Source organism: Hypomesus transpacificus, chromosome 19 (assembly GCF_021917145.1).
Source record: "Hypomesus transpacificus isolate Combined female chromosome 19, fHypTra1, whole genome shotgun sequence".
NCBI classification, from domain to species: domain Eukaryota; kingdom Metazoa; phylum Chordata; class Actinopteri; order Osmeriformes; family Osmeridae; genus Hypomesus; species Hypomesus transpacificus.
Window position 1 is genome coordinate 11,438,103 of NC_061078.1, and position 17,578 is coordinate 11,455,680.

General features: G+C 47.2%; 1 protein-coding gene across 1 annotated transcript in view; it reads left to right on the forward strand.

Annotated features, from left to right (window-relative positions):
* LOC124481918 (neural-cadherin-like) overlaps nt 1-13,746 on the forward strand; it is a 50,617-nt gene extending 36,871 nt beyond the window's left edge. Inside the window, 5 exon segments of the mRNA XM_047042209.1 lie at nt 776-2,411; nt 3,790-3,883; nt 5,251-5,435; nt 8,844-9,073; nt 13,465-13,746. Of these exon segments, the coding sequence (XP_046898165.1) occupies nt 776-2,411; nt 3,790-3,883; nt 5,251-5,435; nt 8,844-9,073; nt 13,465-13,746 (2,427 nt within the window).
* Nucleotides 13,747-17,578: the final 3,832 nt, after the last annotated feature.

The following is a 17,578-nucleotide window of genomic DNA, read 5'->3' on the forward strand; positions in this document are numbered from 1 at the left end:
ATTTTTTTCGTCTGTTGACATTCAGCCCTGAGGTGTGTGTGTTTCTGTCAGTAACTATCTCTCTGTCGCACGTAGAGTCTTACCAGTTCACTGTGTGCTTCACCAAAATAAACACACACACGCGGACACACACACTTTCGAACACAAACCTAAACGCACCTCGGCCCCCTCGGGTTCTTTCTGTCTCACACTTCTCTGTTTATATTTATATTGGGCTGACATAAGGTTGCACTTTGTTCACGCTCTCCGACATGCAGTCCAGGCTGCTTTGAGCCGGGGCCTGTGGCTGTCTCCCCTGCTTCCCCGTATGCTCATTTCTACCAGCCTTCGCGCTGCAATTATTATGGTCATTTCTGGCCTGCCTCAGGTTAGATAGGAGAAATGAAAAAGAGAGGTAGAGGGAGAGAGCGACAGAAAACAGAGAAGCCGAGAGAGAGATACCGGGAGACCAGAGAGGCAGACAGAGAGATTAAGACAGTGAGGCACCATTGAGACAGACAGAGAGAGCGAGATAGACCGCTAGAGTGAGATATACTGTAAGGGAACGAGAGCAGGCTTGAGAGTTGAAGACCTCCTCCAGCAGAGCAGATTAGGTTGGTGGTCTTCCAACCAAAGCATCGCTCCAAGTCAGCAGCACTTTAATAATTAAACAGTGCTGAACTCTATTAAATAAAGTTAGCTCTTACTCTTTCTCCTTACCCACCCATACCCTACCCTACCTCTCGTCTCCTTTCCTCTCCTCTCCTCTTCTCTATCCCTTCCTTCTCGGCCCTAGGTCACAGCGTCTGATCCAGATAAGGACGCAGACCAGGAGGCTCTGCGTTATTCTCTCCACGGCCAGGGAGCTGACAGCCAGTTTGTCATCGATGAGGTCACAGGGAAGATCTACGCCCAGAGAACCCTGGACCGTGAAGAGCGCGCCGTCTGGCGCTTCGTGGTCCTCGCCACGGACGAGGGAGGGGAGGGGCTCACGGGCTTCACTGACGTCATAATCAACGTGTGGGACATCAATGACAACCCGCCCATTTTCACTTGCGCGCCCGACTGCCACGGCGACGTGTCCGAGAACTCAGGCCCGGGGACGTCCGTGATGGAGATGACCGCCACGGACCTGGACGACTCGGCCGTCGGCCAGAACGCCGTGCTCTCCTACAGGATTCTGGGTAACGCAGGCGTGGACGGCGTGGTCAGGATTGGGGGCGTGGCCTCCGACATGTTTTCCATTAACCCCGGCACGGGCACGATCACCGTGGCGATGAGCGGACTGGATCGCGAGCAGGTGGAGTCCTACTTCCTGGTGGTGGAAGCCAGGGACGGCGGGGGGATGGCGGGCACGGCCACGGCCACGGTGCACGTGGGCGACCTGAACGACCACGCCCCCCGCTTCACAGTGCCGCGGCCCTGCCTGGCCATGGTGTCTGAGAGCGCCGAGCCCAACGCCGTGGTGCTGGAGCTAACGGCCGAGGACGGGGACACAGGCCAAAACGCCCAGCTGACCTTCAGCGTAGTCGCGGGAGACCCCGAACAGAAGTTCTACCTGCTGAGCCAGCGGCAGGAGCAGAGAGGCTCCCTGAGGCTGAAGAAGCGTCTGGACTACGAGCGCCCCAGCGAGAAGAGCTTCAACCTGACTCTGAAGGTGGAGGACCTGGACTTCTTCAGCCTGCTCACCTGCCTGGTGGAGGTGGAGGACTACAACGACCACGCTCCCGTCTTCATACCTCACTTCCTGCAGCTGATGCCCCTCCCCGAGGACGTCGCCGTGGGAACCAGCGTGGCGCAGCTGGCCGCCAGCGACTCCGACTCGGGCGTCAACCGTGACATCACCTACAGCCTGTCACATGACTCGGACCCCCAGGGTCTGTTTGCCATCAACCAGGCAGGGTGGATCACCGTGGCCCACCCCTTGGACCGAGAGAGCATGGCACAGCATCACCTGGTCGTCCTGGCTACAGACCGGGGGAGACCCCCGTTAACAGGAAGCGCCACGGTGCAGCTGTCCCTCATAGACGTGAACGACAACGGGCCTGAGTTCGAGGTGGCGTACGCCCCAGTGGTGTGGGAGAATGTGGCGGGGCCACAGGTGGTCAGGCTGAACCACAGCTCCAGCCTGATCCGGGCCCTGGACCGTGACTCTGAGCAGAACGGAGCGCCCTTCTCCTTCAGCCTGGCGCCAGAGGACCGCCACAGCAGGGACTTCTACCTGCAGGATAACGGCAACGGAACGGCCACCGTCACCGCCCTGAGGGCCTTCGACCGGGAGAAGCAGAAGGAGTTCCTCCTGCCCATTGTCATGAGCGACAGCGGAACCCCGCCACGCACCGTCACCAACACGCTGACCGTAACTATCGGCGACCAGAACGACCACGCCCACCAGCCAGGAGAGAAAGAGATCTTCATCAACAGCCACAGAGGTCAGAATGTTGACAAAAATTTCAAAATAATTAAAACCACATTGATTCCTTGCAGCATCTAAATAGCATAATAAAATTTACTCAAAATAAATAATTAATCACACATTTAAACATCACTACTGGGTTTTGTATTGAATGTTATAATTTGGCAGCCATAGTTTGGGTTCAGTTGCAAGGTGTGCATGTACAAGAAAATGAATGCAGGACGAAATCGAGAAACCTTACCATACATGCTGTGGCAGCATTAGACCTTAGTGTGGGCTAGTTAAAATGTTGAATGGAAACTCAAGTACATTTTCTATTTCTCTTAAGCTCTCTTTCAACCTTCAGTGTTATATGAGTATTTATATCATTAGATAATTTACATGTCCGAGGAGAGATCATCGTTAAAGGTGGGCGAGAATAGAGATCAGATCAAGTGTTGGACTGTCAACACGCATATCTGTTGGGTCCTTGACCACAAAGGGCTTAGAAAACAGTGTAATATTTCAATTGTTTGCTCTTCATCTCATTTCAACCTTCCTTAATAGACATACATGGTGGTTTTGTTGTGGTGAGGTGACATCTGACCTGCCGCACAGCTGTGAAGATGGACTGGCATCTATACTCAGTCCTTCCTCTAGATTGTTCTTTTTCATAGCATGAGATTCCCTTTCAATGCACATGGAAGGCTTCTCTTAGACTCACATTTCTCAGAAACAGTTTTCTTGTAGCCTTGATGTAAAAAGGTAGGCTTTGCTATGAAACCTCTGAGTCATGCATAGAGCTGTACAGGATAATACAAACTCCAGGAGTCGTGATCATGTCAGTGTAACAATTCCCTTTTTAGGACTTAATGCTCTGTTAATTATAATGTTTGACTGTGAAATCTATTTTAATGATCACCTCTTGCTAATACATTTGTTAATGCTTATTAACTGAAACAAGTAACTTTCTTACATCCAGTCATTGTATGCTTCCATGTGAACCCAACCTTACTGTCGTATTCCAAATAACAAGCTGGTTATCTGAACTTCACCTTGGAGTAAAATAGTTAGTAGCCAACTAAACTGTTACTTAGCGACACTTTTGAAAACTGCTTTTTTCTTTACAATGTCTGGACTGAACTGAGAGAATGAGTTCTCCTGAAAATCCTCAGTAATTGATGCTGATAGTGGTACCGTAAGATAGTGCTAATTTGAAAACAGTCCTGACACACATACACACATAGACATGCACAAACTGCATATTTGGGACATGCAATCAAACCCACACACATCAGGTCTCAGTGAGAGGAGAGATGGTCAGAGAGAGAGAGAGAGAGAGAGAGAGAGAGAGAAAGAGAGAGGGACAGAGAAGGACAGAGATAGAATGAGTGAAAACAGATGTACTGTTACAGGGAGGATGCCAACTACAGTCCTGGGGAAGGTCTATGCTCCCGACCCTGATGACTGGGATAACAAGACATACGCCTTTGAGGGACATGTACCCAGGTAAGACGCGTGTCTCTCTTTGTGTCTTGGTCTGTCTATCTCGGTCTCTGTGTCAATGTCTCTGTCTGTCTCCATCTCTCTCTTTCGCTTTGTTTCTCTGTATCGTTCTCTCTCCTAGTCTCTCTCTCTGTCTCTCTCTCAGTCCGCGTCTCAGTCTGTCCCTTTATGTATTCTCTCTCTTTGCCTCTGACTGTTTCTTTCTCCATGTGTCTTTCTCTCTCTTACCCATTTGCCTGGTCCTCCCGTCCCCCCAGCCCTCCCCTCAGTGCAGAAACCTTGAGTGTGATATGTGTGCGCTGGGTGCCATTGATGTGTTTCTACTCAGACACCTGAGGCAGAGGTGTGAGGTGAGCGCAGACGGATCTGTCAGGTCTTCTAAGACCGTCAGCTTGCCTTGAGATCCCTCTAAAGGCACTCTCAAGTCACTCTGTCGCTGTCACACACGCCGACACACACCCTCACTCTGGCGTGCATGCGCACACACGCACACAAAGACACGCGGCCCCCACACACACACTCACGTATGCAGGCCCACTCACACCGGGACACAGACGCACGCACACACACACGCACACACACGGCCCACACACACAGAGAGACACACACATCAACACATGAGCACATGATAATGTGACAGACTACCTGAAGCCTCCTCACCAGAGAACTGTTGACTCCTGCTGAATTCAAAGAAACTGAGAACTAAGTTAGGTTCTCTGTGGGGCCTTGTGGGTTTGTGGAGGCCTCCCTGCCTTAATATTTCATCAGGTATGTGGTCCACTGCTTAGAGCTTCAGAAGATCCTTCCAAACCTGAGAAGCAGGAAATTCAGCCTAACATCATCAATGATACAGTGATGCTTGCTTCTCAAACTGAAACTTAGAAATGGTCCTAAAGCAACTGCATTCATTCATATTTGTTAAAATCCCATGCTGCTCTTGTTCCAGTCTTTCGGTTTCGGTTTAATCAAACTTGAATGAGTTCGATTACAAAGGAGGTTTGAAGATATGCACCACAAGGAGTTCCCTCCTGTCATCTTCTCCCATTCTCCTCTCCTTTCTTCTAGCTGCATTCGCTCTTCATCTTCTCATCTGTATTAGCCGCTCTGCTCCCTCTACATTTCTCCCTTTCCTCTTGCATGGGTGGATTCTTCTTAGGTTGATTATTCCTAGTTTGTTTATTTCTAATTGGATTCTTCATAGTTGGATACCACCTAGTTTGATTGATCCCATAGTTTGATTCCTCCTCGTTCGATTCTTTCGAGTTTTGTTCCTGCAATTCATCTTCTTTGTTATATCAGTGCAGTTATAATCCCATGTGTGTGTGTGTGTGTGTACGTGTGTGTGTGTGTGCGTGTGTGTATGTGTGCAGTTACTTTATCCTCAACAAGCGGACAGGCTTCCTCATCATCAAGGAGAACGCCCCTCCAGGGAGTTATGAGTTCCAGGTGCGAGTGTCTGACGGGGTGTGGCCAGACGCCATCTCCGAGGTAACGGTGCATGTGAGGGAGCTACGTGACGAGGCCATCTACAACTCAGGATCCCTCCGTCTGGCAGGTAGGACCAGCGCCTCGCATGCAAACCGACCATGTTTACTACGGCAGCTCACAGGGGTCAAATGAAACACTGTGAGTTGACTTCCAAATCAGAGGAGACAGTCTTATTTAGACAGGATGTTCCTTTTATTCCCATACAAATATTAATTAATCTATTTTTTTTACTATGCCAGCACCTTTCATTACATGTTCAATGCCTGCTGATATCCATCGTGCCGTGATATACCGCACTGCATATGTGCAATAAAATTAAACGTACTTAAACGAAATGGGCTGTATGCTTGAGGGATTTTTATGATTTGAGAGATATTGAAATGGAAAGAGGCCGGGAGGGGGAGAGAGAGAAAACAGAAAGAATCCTTGGTTCATATAAGCTGATAAAGGGATTTAGCTTCTCGTCCCAAAACAGAGGCTTGTGTGTGTGTTTATGTGTGTGTATGTATGTGTGTGTGTGTGTGTGTGTGTGTGTGTGTGTGGGGGGGGGGGTTGTATGTGCATGTGTGTGCATTTGGGTGTTGTATGTGCATGTGTGGTGAATGTGTCAGTGTGTGTGTGTGTGTTTGTGTGTGTGTTTGTGTGTTTGTGTGTTGTATGAAGCATCAAGAATGAGGAGACCAGCCCACGGCCTACAGATCTACGCTGCTGCTGATTACACAGTTTGATCTGCTTATAAAAACCAGTCCAAACAAATATGTTGAACGCAAGTAATAGAAATGGAATTTAAAATATATGGATATCTTCCTGAAACCCGTATATAACCCCACCCCGTATATTAAACCCATAACTTTTTTCTCTTTTTCTATTTCAACATGGTCACTAGCTGTTAGCCACTTATACATTCAGCTTCAAGAAAGCCAGAGAGGTAGCTGGTGACTTATCAGGCTGCTGTTGGCTGGTATTGATCGTAATATCTGAGATAAGTGCTTCTAGATGAGTGTGAGTTGGAGCCCAATGTCCTCAGCTGCTGAGATTCCTTCTGAAACACCTGCGTCTCATCACTCAGTAGGAACACAGAGGAGGAACAATTCTGAATTCAGTTTTTTTTTTTTACTGCAAAATGTCTGCAACAAGCCCTCACCCCCATGCCCTCTCTCTCTACCTTCCCCATCCCTTTTAGAGACATAAAAACAATTCTATATATTTATTTAAACAACATTGTAAGGGGGTGGGGTGGGTGTGGGAATAGCAATTACCGTTTAAAGAATATATAAAATCTAATAAACAAAACATCAAGCTAGGGGTAAGCATTGCCATTGATTCAGAGTCTTAGGGATTATGAAACATTCCACTTATAGCAATACTTAACTCCTCCTTGACATTCTAAATCCCACTGCTAGAACAAAAGCAGAAGGCAATAAGGATGTAGAGCGTTCCAGGCTAAATCAGCCTGCAGGAGATTAAGGTTCGTTTTGGTGGAGAACTTGCAGGGGGAATTGATAAAAAGGTGAAATGTACAGTGAGTCCTTGAGACACCCACACAAACGAACATACACAAACACAAACAAACACACAAAGTTGCTGTAGAGAGCACACACACACATTGAACACACTGAAACCTGAACCCGACTGAACACACAGATACATACACTCCGACACACCATGCACAAAGATGTACTGAACATGCATGCTAATGCAAACACACACCCATATTGTATCCTGTGGAAAGACAAGTTACTTTACAGAAAGCACTTGGGCTTGTGTGTTCTTTGCGGGTGGGAAGATTCGCTTTTGCCCCAGACTATTTCATCCTAGTTTCCTTCCATCGCTCCATCTCTACCTCCCTCCATCCCTCCATCCCTCCCTCCATCCCTCCATCCATCCCTCCCTCCCTCCCTCCATCCCTCCCTCCATCCCTCCTTTCTGCCCTCCCAGAAGAGGCACATCATCAGTGTGTCTCTCTCTCTCTGAGCTGTTGCCTAGCAGGATCAATACGGGGAGAGATTGGAAGCGTATCTGCTCTCCACTGCTGGTCCAGGCCTGAGCTGTCTCTCAAGGTCTATCGACTCACACTGATCCACTCCTGCTGTCCATCTGTTAGTCCATCCACCCTGTGAGTGTGTGAGTTGGCGTGTATGTGTGTGTGTTTGGGTGTGTATGTATGTGTGTTTGTGTGTGTGTGTTTGGGTGTGTGTGGTGTGTGTGTTTGGGTGTACGTGTGCATACATGCGTGCATACCCAACCTCCTCTCCCAATGATGGGCTAATGCCTGTGGGAAGGTTGGGGCTGAACGCTGTTCTGGATCAAAGCCAGGTGTGAGCGTGTGTCTGTGTGTAAGAGTTGGAGTGCCTGTCACTAACACTGGCCCTGACATCCCAGTGATGAGAGCTGACAGGAAGCTCAACCAGCAGCTTCCCTCCTCTCAAGCCTCCATTTCCATTCTCTTAACACCAGAATCGAGCTCTTCTTCTTCCTCTTCTTCCTATCCCCCTGCTCCCTTCTCCTCCCCCCTCTCCTCTCTTCTCACTCATCCTCTAGATCTCAGGTGCTAATGATCCCTGACTGACAACAGTGAGGCTAGCCATGGTGCTATCACTAAAGCCTGCTTGTCAACCCTTGGATTAGAGAACTCATCAGATACCAGACACACATGATTAGGTCCTGCACAAACACATGCTCTGATAACATGTGTCACACATCATTACCTTACATAAGCTTTCTCAGGCTATTTCAAACTATGGCCTAGGACCCAAGTGCCTTTATAAAGCGCCTCATAAATGGTACCTTGTCATTGATAGTGTGGTCATGTCTCTGTAAAAACGGTCACACCACAATATTCACAGACAATTTCCGATTCTTAATTGATCACCAGCAGTATTCATATTCATTTTGTGAGCATTGACCTTTACAGACACCAAATGAGTAACACCCCTCGTGATTAATGAACACCTCGAGATTTGCTGTGATGAGTGTGAATCTATACTTACTTTACAAGTGTGCCTGAAATATGTGTGTGTGTGTGTGTTTTGTACATTTACATGTGTGTTTCACTCCATGTTCATGGGAGCACGTTCCAGTGCCCAAAATACCTTGGTTGTATAGCTGAGGTATATACCCAATTAGAGGTGTCCTTGTCTCAGGGGACTCCTTCTACAGTACCTGGAAGTGTCTCCCCCTGACACCGATGCACTGCTCGGACTTGGCAGGTGGTGGGGTTCAGATGGTGATGTGGAGGGGCTCAATGGTGATGTTGGGACTGGAATTTGGACTGATGGGTCTGGTACTGGTTGAATGGCTTACAGCTGTCTATGAGGACCTCCAAAAGTAGAGAAAGTAGGATTTACAATACTGATATTTACTATTGTGTGTGTTCATGTGTGTGTATGTGTGCGTTTGTATGTGTGCACGTGTGTGTGCGCGCACGTGTGTGTTTCTGTGTACCCACACAACCCTAACCCTGTGTGCCCCACAGACATCACAGCCAAGGAGTTTGTGGAGCGCCGCGGTGGCCTGAGCAGTCGCTACGACCTGCTGGTGGACTTCCTGTCAGAGCTGGTTTCCGTGGCGGTGGAGGACGTCAACGTCTTCAGCCTGATGGACGTGAGGGAGCGGATGCTGGACGTCCGCTTTGCCGTAACCGGGGGCGCCCCCTATGTCCGGCCAGAGAAACTGCACGGTTACCTGGCGGCTCACAAGCAGAAGGTAGGATACTGGACAGGCGGATGAGCGGCATGATGTACACACATCCTGACTCACACATGGCAGCACACACACTCGCATACATCCTCACACACACACATGCTGTACTCCGCCCTCACACATGCCCATGCATACTCACACACACACACACACAATCTGTCACACACACAGCTTCTCTAAGACATGCAGATCCACGCACACCTCCACAAACACACACAAACACACACAATTACCTGCCAGAATGCATCCAAGCTGTGTCTATGATCACATGTTCACCCAAAACACGTAACACTCATATACTGCAGGAGGGCCATTGTGGAGGATAGAGCGTAGGGATGCGGGCATGTGGATATCCTGGGGAGAAAATAAAAGATGGCAGTGTTTCATTGCTGCCACCACACATTTTACCATGATGAAACTATTACGTAACCCCATCGAGCGCAGACAGATGCTTCCACTGCATATTGTGTTAGACTGCAGATTCCTCGATGCACCAAGAGATTATATCTGTCAAGATGGAGGTCCTGTGGAGGGAGAGTTTGGTGAAAGAGAGAGGGAGATGGAGAGCGATATAGAGATTCTGGGGTGGAAAGAGTGAGGAGGGGAGATATTGGAGGCTGCAGGTGTGATTTGTGGAAAGACTCACGCTTTTCATCAGCACTCGTATCAGTCCCGTGAGAAGACATAGATCAGAATGGGATGTGAAGCATGAGCAGAGGGGATGAGCAAGGGGCAGGGTAATACTGAGAAACAGAGGGAGGGAGGGAGGGAGAGAGCAGTTATTATTAATGCTCTCTATTCTGCGGTGTTACTCGGAAATAGAAGTTTTCCCTTCTCCTACTTCATTTTGTCGGCCTCTCCTTTCAATCTCTCTCCCCCGCTCTCCGAGTCTTTTTTTCCCTCTCCATGCCCCCATCTTTCTTTCTCACCTCCTCTCTCTTCAACCTCTCTCATCTCCCTCTCTCACCTCTTCCTGTCTCCATCCCTCGCCCTCCACCCCCTCGTTCTGTCTCTCTCTTCCTCTATATATATATTTGATTGTCCTTTCTTCGTCGATGTACACTGTGTTTCACTCACAACAATAGAAGCTTCTTTTGACTGTTTGGTGTTTCCATTCACACATTGTCTCACAGGGCTTTGAGGAGGACTATGTTGGATTAATTGATATGGATACCAGTACCTGTGTTCCTCTGGTTTCTGTGTAAAACAGGTCTCAGTAATGGAAGGCTGCGGAGTACTGGAACAAAAAGCGTGGGTGAGAGAGAGACAGAGAGAGACAGAGAGAGAGAGGGAGAGAGAGGGAGAGATATCTGTTCCAAGGCACTTTGTTGATTCAGCTCAGCTTTTACGGTATATTACAGTAGCCTATATGTTCGGATAAAACAGTAAAACAAATGTTCTCAGTTATTCTAGTACATACAATCTCCAAGGCCAGGGACTAGAGAGGATATTGTTCTGTTCACGCTCCCATTGAATGTAGTATAATACACATGCAGAATACGTGAGACCGTTGACAAGATGAGCTTCTGAGTTTGTCTCCCAGCTGAGGAGCTCACCATGAGCATGAGCTCACTGTGTGTCCCTGGCTCAGTGGATTGGAGTTGGAGCATGGCTCACGGTTTCTGCTCTTCTCTGGCATCAAGCAAGGAGATCTCTCAGCGAGATCCTTCTCCAGTGGGTCCCCCTCCCTGCCCCCCCTTCTCCTCCCCTGCTACCGTGAATCCCCCCCCCAACCCCTCTTACCCCCTCTCTTTTCAACTTGTCCACCCCTAAACCTCCACCACCACCCCCTTCCTCCCCACGACTCCCCCCTTAAGAGTTTGAGCAGGCGTAGGGAGAAAGTGGAGGGGGGGGGGGGGCAGCAATCCCATCACCAAGCAGGTCTTCCTCCAGTTGAGCTCTGCAGCTCTGCAGCTTTGCAGCTTTGCAGCTCTGGCTGCTGGCCTGGTTTAGCTGAGGATGTAGTCAGAGGAGCGGAGCCATTGTCTTAGTTTCCTAACTAACCTCGAGGAGGTGGGGACAGTGAGAAGAACACTGCGCTGTGGGACTGCTGCTAAGTGCTTACACTAATGGTTATAATTGCCTACTCAACGTTGATGTGCCATTATGGTCTGTTTGTCTGGACTCTTCGGAGGTCTGCAGCTTGTAAGCAACCATTAAACACTGTCCTCTCTGATTGGCTCACCTGCAGAGAGCCATTGTGTCGCAGGTTTTGATTGGCTCACCTAGGCGAGAGCTGTTGAGCCTCTATCTCTGTGATTGGCTTACATGTGGCGAGGCATTGTTTCTGAAAAACCCCTGAGAGACAAATGAGACCTGTTCATCATGCAGAGAGCTGAACAGTTATAGCTACCGTCAGAGAATATACTTCTTCTGTTTTTGGTTTCTCTCTCTCTCTCTCTCTCTCTCTCTCTCTCTCTCTCTCTCTCTCTCTCTCTCTCTCTCTCTCTCTCTCCCTCCCCCTTCGCTCTCTTTCTTTCTCTTCTGTCTCTATTTATGTCATCCGTGCTTTTGTCACACTCTGAAATTGAATGTTATTGGGGGGTGTTGGTGGGGGGTTAATGACAGGTGTTGTGTCATCCAGTTCCTTTTATTAGCATCATAGCAGAATGAAGGACGGTCCTGTTGTCATGGTAACACGATCTGACAGGTGGGTCCACTGATATTAGGGGACGTCCTGTCTCACAACTTTCCCTTATGTGAACTTACCTTCACACAGATAACACCTTATGCCTATGGAGGTTCTGCCTTTGCCTTTTACTTCAACAGCAACGGCATGATTGCAAGTTGCTCCCAAGAGATAGACATAGAACAGTGTGAAAAAACATTCCCAAATGTGTTTTCTTAATATAAGTGTGTATTTTCCCCTGCAGGACACCGATAGGAAAGCGGTCTCTCTCTCTCTAGCAGTGTGAACACTTTGACTTTGTTCATGCTGCTAGTCAGACTATTGTGCTCTATAATGTATGCTCAGCATAACGTTTGTCCTTTTTTTTAACAAGCTAGATAGTCAGCCGCAGGTTTGACCTGAAGTATCCTCCTTCTATCACCTCCCCTCTCTGTTTCCCCGAGAGAAAGAGTGTCCCACTTTCCTACTCTGTCTCCCCGGGGAGTCCTCCCCTGCCATCAAACTTCTCTCCTCAGTCTTTGGCCTCAGGGAACTCTGGGTATTGTAGTTCAGGCCCCATGGGTGCCTGTTTCGGTAAAGCTGACAATACAGAGCAGCACAAAGAGCAGTGACAGTCCCCTAACACAGAGGTAACACCACTACGCTATTGTGTGAGATTTATTCTTCAACTGTGGGGAGGAAAGCATTAAAACATTAGGGGGTCCCTCGACACACAGACAGACTGTGTGTGTGTGTGTGTGTGTGTTTGTGTGTGTGTGTGCCTGTGTGTGTGTGTGGCTGTGTGTGTGTGTGCCTGTGTGTGAATGTCAAAAGAAAATCAACAATCCTTCTCCTCTTTCTCCCACTACCCACAACTGGGTCCTGTTCAGAGTTACACAGTGGGATACGCCATGCATAATATCAATGGGACATCTACTATTGTCACAGAAGGTACATCACAGTTACTGCAGTTACTGCAGCTACTGCCCACTGTACAGGTATAGAGGCTAAAATGCACCTGTTTCCTTCTGGGTTCCCAGCAGGTAGTGAGTCACATATCGGAGATGGTGACCTCACCCCTATACACTTTCCAGAAGCCACTACCCGTTCTAAACCATTTTCTCATACAGTATCTTTACATATGTTTCATTTTCATATTTACGACACATTTACAGTCAGATATATGTTGACATGACAGACACATCATTACACGAAGGAATTCCAAAATCCCACCACAGCACCCTCTTATGTGTTAGGACTCACTCACTGTATGGACAGACACGTGCAACGGCCCACATGTTCACAGTGTGTACACATGCCCACAGAGAAGCTCAGTGTGTGCGTGTGTGTGTGTGTGTGTGTTTGTGTGTGTGATGTACCGCATAGATTAGTCAACACATTGGTGGTTTAAGAGCTGAGATCACACACTGTCTATGCTAATGCACTGGCAGGTTTTCTTGTATGTGTGAGTGCACATGTAGGGATCATTAGATAGATGGAACACATGGCCTTGGTCATGGGCATGATGGACTGATGATCTCTCAGCACAAAGGGATTATTACATTAGTCTAAATTGATCTTTTTTCACTTCTCAATGCGCCCTCTCCCTCTCTTTCTCACTCACTCTTTGTCTCACTGTCTTTCTTTCTTTCTCTCCCTCTTTCTCCTTCTCCCTCTCTCTCTCTCTCTCTCTCTCTCTCTCTCTCTCTCTCTCTCTCTCTCTCTCTCTCTCTCTCTCTCTCTCTCCTCTCCCTCCTCCCTCTATCTCTCTCTCCCTCTTCCCCAGCTCCAGTCCTTCCTCCAGGTCAACGTGACCCAGGTCCACGTGGACGAGTGTTCCCGTACCGACTGTGGAGCCAGCGGTGGCTGCTCCAACGTTTTGAGTGTCCGGGACACGCCCACCGTGGTGGATTCTGGGACCATGAGTCTGGTGTCAGTGACAGTGGAGTCCTCGGCCGTCTGCAGCTGTCCCGGACGCGAACACGCCCACCAGCCCTGTACTTCATATCCCAGAAACCCTTGCTTCAACGGGGGAGTGTGTGTGGATACACAGAGTGGTTACAGGTAAGCTCTGTGTGTACAGTAGTTATTGTATGGCTGTATGCGTGTGGGTGGTATGAATGCCTTCAGACCATGAACTAAAGTGTCATTTAGCTAAAGAAGGATCTCGAAAAGGAGGTCAAACTATTGGAAAGGTACACAACCACTGCATGTGTAAAGCTTCTTTAGAGGCAACAAGCCGTCACAACGTCTGCGCCTGGGCAGGAGGTGATGTTGAGGTTACCTTCTTGTGGAGTAGAGCTGACTGAAGAGTTGTAGGATCAGCATTCAGGGTTGGAAGGATATAGTGTGTGTGTGTTTGTGTGTGTGCGTGTGTGTGTGCGTTTGTGTGTGTGTCGAAGAAGGGTCAATAAGTAAACTAATACTTCAAATCTCTCAAGTGTGATGAAACACTTTGAAACTGTTTGCCCGGAAACAAGCAGCGAAAAATCCAGCAATTGAGCGAATGATCGTTAGGCACACACCCGCATAAGCAGTCTCCACTCCTGCTGAATGGAAGATCAAGAGTGGGATTTCTGAAGGATCCAAGCAGCAAATCCAATCACCTGCTCCCCTTCCTAGAAGGCTGTCTCAAAGCACACATAACTGTATTTTCCATTTCTGCTTTTTTGACCAATTATCTGGTGCTATTGATGATCTCTCCTGGATGGACAGAGAGAGTGTGTGGCTTGTCATAGCTAGAGTCAGTTAGTGGAGAAGACTTGTCTAAGAGAACGTGAGGGAAGGATAATTTGTGTCTGTGTTTGTGTCTATGTGTGTGTGAGTGTATGCACAGGAGAGAGAGATCAGAGTTGAAGGCTTCTAATGACCTCATTTGCGATAGTTGACTATTCTGCTTCATCTGTAATTGAACAGATTACAACCTTCACCTCTCTCTCTCTCTCTCTCTCTCTCTCTCTCTCTCTCTTTCGTTTATCTTTCTCATCTCTCCAGCACTCTCTTTTCCTTTTTAATCACTCTCTCTTTAATCTTTTCGTATGCATTGGTATTTCCAGCTGCAATGATAATTTGTTGTTAGTTTCCAGATATGAGAGCAAATACTTTATTCACCATGAGTGATTTAGGAATGAAAAATTCTATAGAAAGAACACTTTGAACTCAAAACATTTAATTCAAATGTATCCAACAACAACCTGGCGCGATCAATAATTTCTAACGTTAATATAATTCAGAATATACTCTCAATTTAATATGCCCTCTCACCACACACACACAAACATTCTACCACTGCTGTTGAGGTGTTTATTGGTGTTAAGCTGTGGAAATTCTAGGCTTGTAGAGTCGCATACGTACCAGCACCTTTCCCTCCTTCATGGGGCTCTTCACTAAGCTGGCTCCACATGGAGGAGAAAGACAAGAATTTTTTTTCCAAAAGTTCTATTTAATTAAGAGAAGAAGGTAACACCTTGGAGTCTGGTTGGCCATACTCACTGTGTAATGTTCCTCGCCGGTGGTCTGGCTCAGAAGGCTTTGCCAAGCCAAATTAATCCTCTCTCTCTCTCTCTCTCTGTCTCTCTCTCTCTCTCTCTGTCTCTCTCTCTCTCTCTCTCTCTGTCTGTCTGTCTGTCTCTCATGCTGTCTGTCCACCTCATGCCCTGTCTCTCTCTCTCTCTCTTTCTCTGTCTGTCTGTCTGTCTGTCTCATGCTCTCTGTCTGTCTGTCTGTCTGTCTGTCTGTCTGTCTGTCTGTCTGTCTGTCTGTCTGTCTGTCTGTCTGTCTGTCTGTCTGTCTGTCTGTCTGTCTGTCTGTCTGTCTGTCTGTCTGTCTGTCTGTCTCTGTTTCTCTCTCTTCCTATCTCTTTCCGTCTCCCTTTCTGAAGTCTTTCTGTCTCTCAAACTGATTCAAATTCAAAATCAAACATCGAAATTCGACATGGCATATAATAATCTTGTATGTACTGCCAAAGCAGTTTCAATGACGAAACCCTTAACAATGGAATGATTTCGACAAGCATTGATGTTGAAGCAGCCGCTACTGTACAGATATCATCTTACATGTACGTATGTCATCTAAAATCGACAGCAAGCTTCAAACCTTGATATTTCTACAAAGAGAGTGTGTTAAACCCAGACTGAAACGCAGCAGCTGCCAGCGTGATCTGTGGATGTGTTGTTCTTGTCGTCGTGCTGAGTGAAGAAGGAGCTCAGCTCTCATGGACTCATGAACACTGTGTGTCTGTGAGTGTGTGTTCAGTTCTATTAGAAGAGTTGCCAGGGTCAAGGCCTGTTACCGATCACTTGATTCAAACCAGAGACCGAAGCCAGGGGAGTGATAGAAATAATGCCACCAAATGTGCTCCGAAAGAGGAGATGAGAGGCGGGAGAAGATGAGAGCTGGAATGCTTCAACACACATACCTGTATATCTTTGCTTTTTTACCCAATTGTATGTTTTGTTATTATTGTTACTATTATTTGTTGTTGTTGTTGTTATTAATATGATTAGTGTTATTATTATTATTACAGTATTATACTGGCTTTCTCCTTAATATGATTAGTGTTATTATTATTATTACAGTATTATACTGGCTTTCTCCCTAATCTTGAATCATCTCAAAAACATCAAACAGCGTCGCGAAAGCCCCCCAACCCCTATCTCTGATCTGCCAAGACATCAGACCCTCGAGACAACAACATTAACCAATAACTGTATGGGATAGAATGCGAAGGAGTTATATAGATATACTAAATAAACATGTACTGTATGTGTACTTTTTATATATTTATATACAAGAACCTTACTTTCCAGTCCAGTGAGACAAACACACAGACAGACAGACATATTTAGATAGATAAATAGAGAGACAGAGAGTGAGAGAGAAAGAAAGAGAAATGTAAAAAAAGAAGGGAAAGAGAGAGAGAAAAGAGAGATGAGAGATGTGGTAGCTATATCCTGCAGAGGGATCAGCCTGGAGATTGAAGAAACAACATGTAGATAATCGTGGCACCAGGATTAATAGCAGGATTTGAAAATGGAGGGCAAGGAGATTAGCAGGTCCCGCTCCAACATTAACAAAGAACATTTCCCAGGAGAAAGACAATGAGTTGGAAGTGAGCAAAACAAAGCAGGGTAAGAGGATTGGCTTTGGACCATCTTGGCTGCAAGCATGTCAGAGCATTTATTTACACTTTTCAGCACTGATAGGATTCATTCGGTAGATTATTCTGTGAAACAGGATGGGTGGTTCCAAATGGAGGAGGAAGCACAAGCGTAATTCAACTTTAAGTATCTCTCTTTTTTCATCCCACACTCTGAATTTTTTATGTGTTTGCTGCTGTGGTGTGGTCTGTGATGCAATAGGTCTGTTTTCCATTTGGCTTTTCCTCCTTGGTTACACTGTTATGAAGATGTCTGGTCTTCCCCTCACCACCGTATAGACAGTGAATCCACCAGGACTGGCTTGAAAGAAGCACTCCTTGACAAAACAAGCCTAGACTGAGACCAGAACCAGACAGCAGAATGTCAGATTTTTGGTATTAGAAACAAGTTGGAACAACATGATCCTGTTATCCCATAATATTGTACACACACACACACACAAGTGCAATCCCACTGGCATGCACATACACTTGCACACAAACACACTCACACATGCACACATATGCAGGCCCAGTCACACACACCAAACACACGCACACACAAACTTCTTACCTCCCATCTCCTTCTAAGCGACGTGTGCTGTAAAGTGGACTCAAACTTTAATTACTGTGTTGTAGCATATTAGAAATAGTGTGTTATTGTGTTTTCGAGGGAGGATGTTCCTCACCCCTCTCATCTGTCGGGTGGTGCAAGAGGCAGGAGGAGGAAGACCTGAGGAGCAGGGTAAAAGAGACTGCTGGA